Consider the following 11,944-nt stretch of genomic DNA (forward strand, 5'->3'; position numbering starts at 1 on the left):
AGAAGTATGAATGCCCTGACTTCTGCTGAGGCCATATTACCGTGAATGCTGCATGGCAAATGCAGACGTCGGATTGCCCATGCACCCAGATGCACAATGCACTTCTCTCTCCAGAACGCACTCTCCAGCCAATTTGTGCACATTCATTGTTTCATAACAGATTACCGACCATTTCGAATCCCACCGTACCTTCTCCGCTATGCAATCTGGTTTCAGAGCTGGTCATGGGTGCACCTCAGCCTCACCTGGTTCACCAACTAATTATCTGAAAGTTCAGTGTGTCAAATCGGAGGGCCTGTTATCCGGGCCTCTGGGTTCAATTCTCGGGCAGACTCTTCTCTGTATACATCAATGGTGTCACTCTTGCTGCTGTTGAGTCTCCGATCCACCTCTACGCAGACGACACCATTCTGTATACTTCTGGCCCGTCTTTGGATACTGTGATATCTAACCTCCAGACGAGCTTCAATGTCATTACAACTCTCATTCCGTGGCCTCCAACTGCTCTTACATGCAAGCAAAACTAAATGCATCCTCTTCAACCGACGCACCGGGCCGCCCGTCCAGCATTACTACTCTGGACGGTTCCGACTTAGAATATGTGGACAACTATAAATACCTAGGTGTCTGGTTAGACTGTAAACTCTCCTTCCAGACTCTCATTAAACATTTCCAATTCAAAATGAAATCTAGAATCTGCTTCCTATATCGCAAAGCATCCTTCACTCATGCTGCCAAACATACCCTCGTAACACAGACCATCCTACCGATCCGACTTCGGCGATGTCATTTACAAAATAGCCTCCAACACTACTCAACAAATTGGATGCAGTCTCCTCAACAAATTGGATGCAGTCTATCACAGTGCCATCCGTTTTGTCACCAAAGCCCCATATACTACCCACCACTGCGACCTGTACGCTCTCATTGGCTGGCCCTCGCTTCATACTCGTCGCCAAACCCACTGGCTCCAGGTCATCTGCAAGTCTATGCTAGGTAACGCCCCGCCTCATCTCAGCTCACTCGTCACCACAGTAGCACCCACCCGTAGCACTCGCTCCAGCAGGTATATCTCTCTGGTCCCCCCCAAATCCAAATCCTCCTTCGGCCACCTTTCCATCCCAGTTCTCTGCTGCCAATGACTGGAACGAACTGCAAAAAAAAATGACTTTAGCTTGAGACTCATATCTCACTCAAGCTTTAAGCACCATCTGTCAGAGCAGCTCACAGATCACTGCACATAGCCCATCCAACTACCTCATCCCCATACTGTATTTATTTATCTTGCTCCTTTGTACACCAGAATCTCTACTTGCACATTCATCTTCTGCACATCTACCACTCCAGTGTTTAATTGCTATATTGTAATTACTTCGCCACCATGGCCTATTTATTGCCTTACCTCCCTTATCCTACCTCATTTGCACACACTGTATATATACTTTTTTCTGCTGTATTATTGACCATGTTTATTCCATGTGTAACCCTGTGTTGTTGTATGTGTCGAACTGCTTTGCTTTATCTTGGCCAGGCCGCAGTTGTAAATGAGAACTTGTTCAACTAGCCAAACAAGTTAAATATCAAATAAAAAAAGTGTGAATGGTTTTCATTCAATTGTTAGTGTATATCAACTCCATAACATAGATCACCAGTAGTACATTTACTATGAATTCCTAATCTACAATATTTGTTAGTTATTATTTTAATGCGTTCAATATTATTATTCCAGTCTTCCCGTTCTCATTGTCTGAGTGGACACATTGTTTGCAGAGTGCACAATATATGTATACTTGTGAGAAACAAGTGTTGGTTTATTTCATTCCATTTGAGTTTTCAAATTTAGTCATTAGTTGTGTTCGAATACCCATACTAACACTATACTACATATTCGTTAATTTTAGTATACTGTAAACGAACAGTATCCTTTCAGTTGAGCATATTAGAGCGTCGCCTGTCTACCGGAGTTGATGCTGTTGCTATGCAACCTCATTAGCATAACAAATGACTAGCTAGAACTTATGACTTCGGGTGTGTTTTTCAATTCAATAAGGAGTGCACGCAATCGAAGCGTTAACAGATTGTCAGTTTGTAAATTCAGAGTGTTTCGCTCTGGGAGCGTTCAGAGCACACACTGGACGCTATGGCATAGGAGTAGAGTTGATTTGAGTGTTCTGACCTGACAACGGCAGTCAAGCACCCAAGCTAACTGGCTAGCTACTTCCAGACAAATTAAAGAACACCTGACTGACCATTTTACTCGCCCTGGCAGAACTGGTTAGGCTTTTTTTTATGTCATCTGACATGCTGACCACACCACTCACACTGCAAAATAAATGTACACATACATGTTATTAAATCATTGCACCCACACTGCTCGCGAGCGTCTGCACAGCCAACCTCCATATAAAAGCCGGGTCGCCAACCTCCATATAAAAGCCGGGTCGCCAACCTCCATATAAAAGCCGGGTCGCCAACCTCCATATAAAAGCCGGGTCGCCAACCTCCATATAAAAGCCGGGTCGCCAACCTCCATATAAAAGCCGGGTCGCCAACCTCCATATAAAAGCCGGGTCGCCAACCTCCATATAAAAGCCGGGTCGCCAACCTCCATATAAAAGCCGGGTCGCCAACCTCCATATAAAAGCCGGGTCGCCAACATCCATCCTCCATATAAAGTCCAAATAAGAAGCCCGAAGGAAGGAGAAATGACTAGAAACAAATTTGGTTAACAGTTTTATCTGTGGATTAATTGTCAGAGTAGAGGACCTTGTGCATTTCAGGTAAAATAACAACCCAATGTTTTTATCCCAGGACAAATGAGCTAGCAACAGCAAGGAAGCTAGCTAAATTGCCATAAATGTTTAATGCTTTTCAACCTGTCCCCAAATTAATATAATTGGTTCAGTTTGTTTTGATATTTCAACAATTTAATTACGCGTTTTTGCCGATGTTGACTTACAACTGCCATATTCAAATGGTGTTGAGCGTTTGATAATTCATAAGTTATTCTGCACTCCGGTACACTCAGACGAGAGTGCTCTGAAATCGGAGAGCGAATTTACAAAAGCTCCCGAATGTCCATTGAGAACACACGACTTTTCCACTTAGGTAAGAATGACAGGAACATTGGGTAGATAGCATATAGAACCTCAGGGATATGGAGACGCTAGCGTCTCGTGTGGTGAATAGCCTGAGGAAATGCATAGCGCCAAATTCAAATAATACGCAATAAAACTCAAACTTTCATTAAATCACACATGCAGGGAACTCAATTAAAGCTACACTCGTAGTGAATCCAGCCAACATGTCAGATTTTTTAAATGCTTTTCGGCAAAAGCATGAGAAGCTATTATCTGATAGCATGCACCCCCCCTGAACGAGATGTAAACAAAAGAATTAGCGTAGTCGGCGCTACACAAAACGCTGAAATAAAATATAAAACATGCATTACCTTTGACGAGCTTCTTTGTTGGCACTCCAATATGTCCCATAAACATGACAATTGGTCCTTTTTCGATGAATTCCATCCATGTATACCCAAAATGTCCATTTATAAAGCCCGTTTGATCCAGAAAAAACTGCTTTCCAAAATGTAACGCCATTACAAAACATTTGAAAAGTTGCCTATAAACTTTGCCAAAATATTTCAAACTACTTTTGTAATCCAACTTTAGGTATTTTTAAACGTTAATAATCGATCAAATTGTTGACAGGGCGATCTATATTCAATAACAGCAAAGTCAACAATACATGCACGATTCTCTCTCTTACATAACTATCCACAGTGTAACCTCTGCCAGGAAGTGCCTCTTCTTCGTTTCACCAATGATTAACTTCAACCCAATTCCAAAGACTGGTGACATCTTGTGGAAGTTGTAGCAACTAAACTGGGCGCTATCTAATTTCCCTTGGCAAAGACAATTCAGGGAACTGTCAGAGGGATTTTTTTTTTTCTGAACAGTTTTCCTTGGTGTTTTGCCTGCTACATAAGTTCTGTTATAGTCACAGACATGATTGAACCAGTTTTAGAAACTTCAGAGCTTTCACTATCCACACCAGTCGCTCTGGATAAGAGCGTCTGCTAAATGACTTAAATGTAATGTAATGATATGCATATAATATATTTCTGGCATGAGTAGCAGGAAGTTGAAATTTTGCACGCTTTTTATCAAAAAGTAGAAATGCTGACCCCTATCTCTAAGAAGTTTTTAACTTCTTTTAGTATAGGGGACGGTTGCGTCCCACTTGGGCAAAAAACAGGGGAAATGCAGCGCGGCAAATTCAAAATAATTATATAAAAATCCAACTTTCATTAAATCACACATGTAAGATAATCAATTAAAGCTACACTCGTGAATCCAGCCAACATGTCAGATTTTTAAAAGGCTTTTCGGCAAAAGCATAAGAAGCTATTATCTGATAATAGCACAACAGTAAACAAAGAGGGTAGCATAATTCAACCCTGCAGGCACTACACAAAACGCAGAAATAAAATATAAAACAAGCCTTACCTTTGACGAGCTTCTTTTGCTGGCACTCCAATATGTCCCATAAACATCACAATTGGTACTTTTGTTCAATTAATTTCATCCATACATATCCAAAATGTCAATTTATTTGGCGCGTTTGATCCAGAAAAAAAATTTTGCTTCCAAAATGCGCAACGTCACTACAAAATATTTCAAAAGTTGTTTTCAATAGAGGACGAGAGGAAACTAACACTACTTTTCAAGTCTTGGCCAACTCTCAACAGCACTACCCTTTTCCAGAATGGCCCTACGTCTGCATTGCACAAATGAATAACCTCAACCAAATTCAAAAGACATCCAGTGGAAGTGGTAGGAACTGAAAACAAGTTCCTAAGAAATATTGTTTGCCAATGATAACTCAGTGAACAGACAGAGACCTCAAAAAAAAAAATTCTGAACGGTTAGTCCTCAGGGTTTGCCTACTACATAAGTTATGTTACTCACAGACATGATTCAAACAGTTTTAGATACTTCAGAGTTTTATATCCAAATCTACTAATAATATGCATATCTTATATTCTTGGCATGTGTAGCAGGAAGTTTAAATTGAGCACGCAATTTATCCAAAAGTGAAAATGCTGCCCCCTATACCCTAAAAAAGTTAAGTCTTTCCAGCTTTCTCCCATTGGATAACCACTCGGCATGAAAGTGAAAAATGTCTAAAAATGCTGATTACTACTTAGTAGCAGCGCTAGATTTGGACTGAAACATGAGCTCAAGCATTTTAAAATTTGAGGTGCTCAGCTCCGGTGAGCTCCTGCCCAAGTCGAGCACTGCTTCCCATCCATTGCGCAAATTGCCTACAGCTGCGTCTGTCTCGAGCTCAGTGGTGGGAAACTGAGGGCCCAGAAAATGTTATGTTGCAAGTTCGCTAGTGCCAGCTGGCTTTCGCAGAGTCTGCCATTACTCTCCTGAAGTTGCCAGTAATAGGCTACGAGGAGTCGGCCACCTTTCTCATGTTTTTGAATGGCAATTTCTTACCATTTCAACCGATCTGTGTGCCAGCCATGGATTTCATGTGCACATTTTTGTGAAACAGTTTAATTTAACTTATAATAACATATGTCAAAATTATTCTCATGTTGGTAATCAACATTATATCCAAATGAAAATTATACAAACCTAAAAAGTAACTTATATTGCCATTGGCAACTATGTAAAAATAGCCTACATAAAGCCAACAAATAAAAAGGTTACATCCTGCAGGTAGAAAATATCCTGATTAAAATAAATATCCAATAAATCACATTGGCTACACATGGCCTGTCTGCAGCAAACTTGAAACATTGCATCAACTAGTTAATTGGGTCCAGGCCAGCCAGCAGGAGCAGGAGAATATTTGAGTCGGGCAGGTAAAGGTATTTTTCTTCTGATATCTAGATCTCTGGCGACCTCGTGAGGCGTCAAACCATAAGCATCAGACCAGGTCAATGCTTAGTGATTTTATAAAAACACGTATGGAAAAATACACATTAAAACATGTCAGACGACCAAAGACTTTCTTTTTTTTTCATTCGGGGACAGCCCTAATACTCCGCCATCTTTAAGTAGCTTTGTTTTCTCTCATTAGTAGGGACAAGTGGGTGTCCTCCTTCAGGTCGAGAATGACTAGTATCGCCATGTAAAGGATGATTGAAAATATGCTGGTTACACTAAATAGATGTCTGTTATCAACGGCTATCACTGCTGAGCCGTTTGATTACATCAGCTAGCTCCAGATCTGACTGTATGTCCTGGTTTGTGTTAGCAAATAGCAATAAGTGATACAAATCTGAATTTAACTAAGACTCATCTCCTCCATTTCAAATACATTTATGGTACATTTGTTGAGGTATCAAATCAAACCTGCTAAGTGCCTAAAAGTTTCAACTTACTGCAGAACACCTAACAACTAGGTTAACGTTACCTGTTAAGTTACAACTCATTCCATATTTCCATTAACATTCATGACAAAATAGCTGGCAAAATGGCAATATAATCACAAATGCCTCAATTTAAAGCACTCAAGAGGGTAGGTAACAAAATAAAGCGTTGCGATGTTTAATTGTATGCACAACAGCTTGTTAGCTACATTTAATTTGCATCAATCATATTGTTTACATTTGTAGCTAACTTGCTAGTATTGTTATATTTATTGTGACTCAACGTTAATTTATCCAAATCCTAGAGAAACACTTGAGGCAGTTAACGTTAATGAATCTCTTTAACAGACAATTTAAGCCTGAATATTATGTCAACAGCATCCCGTATAAATTCACACTTCAAGTTTCTTTCAAACACAAAAGTTCAAGCTAGCTAGCTAACGTTAGCTAAATAGTTGAGGACGATAGCCAGCCAACTGTTGTGAACCATCGGGGTTCATCGGGTTCCCTTCCCCCACAACTACATAGTTAGCACTACTAGTCTGTCATTTGACGTTGCATATAACAAACGGTCAACAACACAACATGCGTATCAATAACACGCCAACTGCAGTGTCAGTTTGTTTTGGGCTGTCGAGTGACACACTAAAACAGGCTAGCTAGCAGGCTAAATTATCTCCTGCAGTCGGTAGGCATAATAACACAAGCCCAACAAAGGGAACTCCGGCAACTTAGAGCTGGCAGTCAGTTAGGGAGCTAACGTTAACCTGAAAGCTTTCGTTCATAGAATGGCGTCCGTGCTTATGACAATAATACAAAGCCACATTTACTCGTGAAATCAATTATATTGGTGTCAAATATTGTAGCAGGATTTATGGCAACAAAAACCCCACTGAGAACCGGCTTGAGGCCAAGGCTAACTATTTAGCCATATGATAGCTAACGTTATATTAGCCGGGCAGTGAAGAAGATAACCCGGCTTACATGTTCTTCAGAGTTGGAGGGATTTCTGGCAGAAGACCGGGTCCTGGACGAGATGAAGGGACTGCTAGGCTTATGCCGAGAGTTCTTTCTTGTGTTCACCATGATTTGTCCGTTTATTTCCACTTGTTTAATCTGTCTGTCCGTCTGTACTCTGCCTCAGTAAGAATGGCATTGAGGCGCCATTTCTCTTTCTCTTTAGTTCGTTCTCCTGTCACTCATTACGCAAAATTCACTCGCGGACCACTTCCGCTTTGCAATTCTAGCGCTTACCAGTGTTTTCTTCCATTTTCACAGAGGGAATAATAACATCTTGACATAGTTTTCTTATTAGCGCTTGGCAGTGTTGCAAGGCATCCGAAATACCAAAATTACACAATACACACATAATTGCAACACAGCAAAAAATATATATATATATATATTAGAAGATATTAGAAGATATAAAATGTTCAAATGAAAGAGTTGAATAAAGCTATCACGCAAAACAATATGTTTAAGTTATCCGCTCACTAGCTTGCTAACGTTAGTGCTGTTTGTACTGTCAAAGCATTTCATGTACTTTTTCAGCGACTGGTCAAGGGTCTCGACTAATATTAATTAAGCAGTTAAATTAGACTAATGTGACATGTCACTTAATAAGATGATAGCTAAATGTGCACAGGCTGCAATTTGCAATCCAGGCACGTGAGCATGTGCAGCTGTTGTTTTGGTTTGGTTTGAACTGCAGCCAGAGAACAAAACTCGACGGGAATTATCAACATGCAATATCTGAACTGTACTGAATTTTATAAAATAAAAAGCTAATTCTATACCAAACTTCTTGCTTAGCCTTTAACTAGCTACATGTTTATTTTTGGACTGTGGTCCAATAGGCTACCATAGTAGGCTGCCATAAAAAATCTGTAGGCTGCTCTACCATTTGTACCTCTACACTTTCATGTAGCCTATTCCTACGATTCTGAAAGTGTCAATCCCTGATTCACTCTGCATATATACAAAGAGTATATATAATTATAATTATATATCTCTGATATAGCCTAGGGGCCACAAAATATAATTCTTTACCATTACCATGCAGCGTGTGTGTGTGTGAGAGAGAGGGAGAGAGAAGCCAACAGAACAGCCCACTTCAGACCCCGACCATACAGCCTTGACACCCCAGCAGGACACACAAGACAGGACCTACACCAACCCAACAGACTACCCCTCCTGGCACCCCTTCCTGTCAGCCCCCAGATAGCTCTCCTGACAACACCCCCACACCCACTAGGGACACACAAAAATCAGATATTGTGCTCTTCATTGACTGAAATGGGAACTACATGATGAGAATAAACTTTTTCCAAAACACAAAGTGGCTAAACTCTGGTGTCCAAACACCTGGCGTGCCTTGGAGCTGCTGTCAGAAGACCGACTAGGGTCCCACAGCCTCATTATAATTCACACAGACACAAATTACCTGAGGGCGCAGCAGGAAAGGGTGGCCACAGCCCTTTCCAGGATTGATAGAAAAAGCTTCTTCCTCATCCCCTAACTCACTAGTGGGTAATCTCCACCCTGCTACCACAAAAAGACATTTACCCTGCCACCATGCAGCGTGTGAATGCAAGCATTTCCCAGGATTGTGCCTCAAAACCTAACATCTACCTGGCCCACCACTCTATCGTGGACTTGAACGGCCTTCACTACCAGGTCCACCTCTACAAGGCAGCAGCCCCCATTTTGCCAGGAACCTGAAGGACATCACCCTCAACTGCAGCCCCAGCACCTCACACAGGAGCAACAGAACAAGGGACACCCACCCAGACCAGTGAGACACCCTGCCAGAACTGTGAGACACCCTCCCGAAGGACCTGCACCAATAGGATCCACACTAGGGTTGAATGTCGGAAACCTGGTTACTGAGATTTAACCGGATTTACCGCCCAAAACCACTCCCTTTGCCCGGAATAAATAACTATGGGAAACCGGTAAATTACAATACATTATTTACTGTGGCGATTTTAGCATGTAAATATTGGGGTTGGGCAAAAAAAGAAATTGTGATGCATGCCAGCAAAGCCACTACACAACACAACACTAAACAATACATTAATTGCCCTATAATGGTGACAAGCTATGCCCACAAACTGTTGGGACTTACATAAAGCTGCCCAACAGCAGAGTCCCAAAACCTTACCACTGCTACACCTGGCTATCAGCGGAGCATTGTCTGGCAGCGAAACAGTTAATTCAGCCTCATTTACTGCCTTCTAAAGAAACATAGCTGATATGGCTGACTTGCTTAAACAAATGTGTTTTTTACTGACAATTGAGATGTACAGCATAAGGGGACTACAAGCAGGTAAGAGGCAATCCGTAATTTAGATTAGAACATTAATGAGTGAGCTAGGACAGACGTTGTCAAATAACTATTTGGTCAGCACTTTTGAAATATACAGTGACAGAATTCAGAACGTGCTGTTCTTAGAGTGTTCTCCCTGTACAACATGTCAAAACCGTAGGATGAATAAAGGGGTCATATAAGCAGACAATGATAGCTCTTACAATATTGAATGATTGCATTTCTCTAAAACAGGTTATAGGCTACATGTGCATCACCAAGTCAAAACAGTAGGCAGAATTAAGAGGGGGAAATAGACCACATTATTAGGGTGAGGCACATGGGCTACTAACAGCTTACTACACAACATACACAACATATTTAACATATATTTCAGTATTTCTGTAGAACTGTAAAACAGAGTAAGATCATTTGAGCTTTGGGAACAACTGCTTTCATAAATGCATGGCGGGCCTCGTTTCGTTGGAGCAGTGTAAAATACGATTTATGTCAATCAAATCAAATCAAATTTTATTTGTCACATACACATGGTTAGCAGATGTTAATGCGAGTGTAGCGAAATGCTTGTGCTTCTAGTTCCGACAATGCAGTAATAACCAACAAGTAATCGAACTAACAATTCCAAAACGACTGTCTTATACACAGTGTAAGGGGATAAAGAATATGTACATAAGGATATATTAATGAGTGATGGTACAGGGCAGCATAGGCAAGATACAGTAGATGGTATCGAGTACAGTATATACATATGAGATGAGTATGTAAACAAAGTGGCATAGTTAAAGTGGCTAGTGATACATGTATTACATAAGGATGCAGCTGATGATATAGAGTACAGTATATACGTATGCATAAGAGATGAATAATGTAGGGTAAGTAACATTATATAAGGTAGCATTGTTTAAAGTGGCTAGTGATATATTTACATCAATTCCCATTATTAAAGTGGCTGGAGTTGAGTCAGTGTCAATGCCAGTGTGTTGGCAGCAGCCACTCAATGTTAGTGGTGGCTGTTTAAGAGTCTGATGGCCTTGAGATAAGAAGCTGTTTTTCAGTGTCTCGGTCCCAGCTTTGATGCACCTGTACTGACCTCGCCTTCTGTATGGATAGGGGGGTGTTCCCTCTGCTGTTTCCTGAAGTTCACAATCATCTCCTTAGTTTTGTTGACGTTGAGTGTGAGGTTATTTTCCTGACACCACACTCCGAGGGCCCTCACCTCCTCCCTGTAGGCCGCCTCGTCGTTGTTGGTAATCAAGCCTACCACTGTTGTGTCGTCCGCAAACTTGATGATTGAGTTGGTGGCGTGCGTGACCACGCGGTCGTGGGTGAACAGGGAGTACAGGAGAGGGCTCAGAACGCACCCTTGTGGGGCCCCCGTGTTGAGGATCAGCGGGGAGGAGATGTTGTTGCCTACCCTCACCACCTGGGGGCGGTCCGTCAGGAAGTCCAGTACCCAGTTGCACAGGGCGGGGTCGAGACCCAGGGTCTCGAGCTTGATGACGAGCTTGGAGGGTACTATGGTGTTGAATGCCGAGCTGTAGTCGATGAACAGCATTCTCACATAGGTATTCCTCTTGTCCAGATGGGTTAGGGCAGTGTGCAGTGTGGTTGAGATTGCATCGTCCCTATTTGGGCGGTAAGCAAATTGGAGTGGGTCTAGGGTGTCAGGTAGGGTGGAGGTGATATGGTCCTTGACTAGTCTCTCAAAGCACTTCATGATGACGGAAGTGAGTGCTACGGGGCGGTAGTCGTTTAGCTCAGTTACCTTAGCTTTCTTGGGAACAGGAACAATGGTGGCCCTCTTGAAGCATGTGGGAACAGCAGACTGGTATAGGGATTGATTGAATATGTCCGTAAACACACCGGCCAGCTGGTCTGCCCATGCACTGAGAGCGCGGCTGGGGATGCCGTCTGGGCCTGCAGCCTTGCGAGGGTTAACACGTTTAAATGTCTTACTCACCTCGGCTGCAGTGAAGGAGAGACCGCATGTTTTCGTTGCAGTCCGTGTCAGTGGCACTGTATTGTCCTCAAAGCGGGCAAAAAGGTTATCTGTAGCTCAGTTGGTAGAGCATGCCTGGGAGCAAGACATCCTGACTGTCCGTGATAAAAGCTGGCTGGATCCTTCCGTGACTGGGCTGGATTTCTTCTTGTAGTCCGTGATTGACTGTAGCCCCTGCCACATGCCTCTTGTGTCTGAGCCGTTGAATTGAGATTCTACTTTGTCT

General features: G+C 42.1%; 1 protein-coding gene across 3 annotated transcripts in view; it reads right to left on the reverse strand.

The window, feature by feature from the left end:
* LOC123991007 (ATPase family AAA domain-containing protein 2B-like) overlaps nucleotides 1-7,641 on the reverse strand; it is a 121,776-nt gene extending 114,135 nt beyond the window's left edge. For 2 of the 3 annotated variants that reach the window (XR_006830737.1, XR_006830738.1), the window contains exon 1: nucleotides 7,376-7,641. Coding sequence is in view for 1 of the 3 variants with exons in the window: in XM_046292105.1 (XP_046148061.1) it covers nucleotides 7,376-7,477 (102 nt within the window). In the remaining 2 variants the exon portion in view is untranslated. The remainder of the gene's footprint in view (nucleotides 1-7,375) is intronic. The other variant, XM_046292105.1, reaches the window with a different exon arrangement.
* Nucleotides 7,642-11,944: the final 4,303 nt, after the last annotated feature.

Source organism: Oncorhynchus gorbuscha, linkage group LG12 (genome assembly GCF_021184085.1).
Source record: "Oncorhynchus gorbuscha isolate QuinsamMale2020 ecotype Even-year linkage group LG12, OgorEven_v1.0, whole genome shotgun sequence".
Classification (NCBI taxonomy): domain Eukaryota; kingdom Metazoa; phylum Chordata; class Actinopteri; order Salmoniformes; family Salmonidae; genus Oncorhynchus; species Oncorhynchus gorbuscha.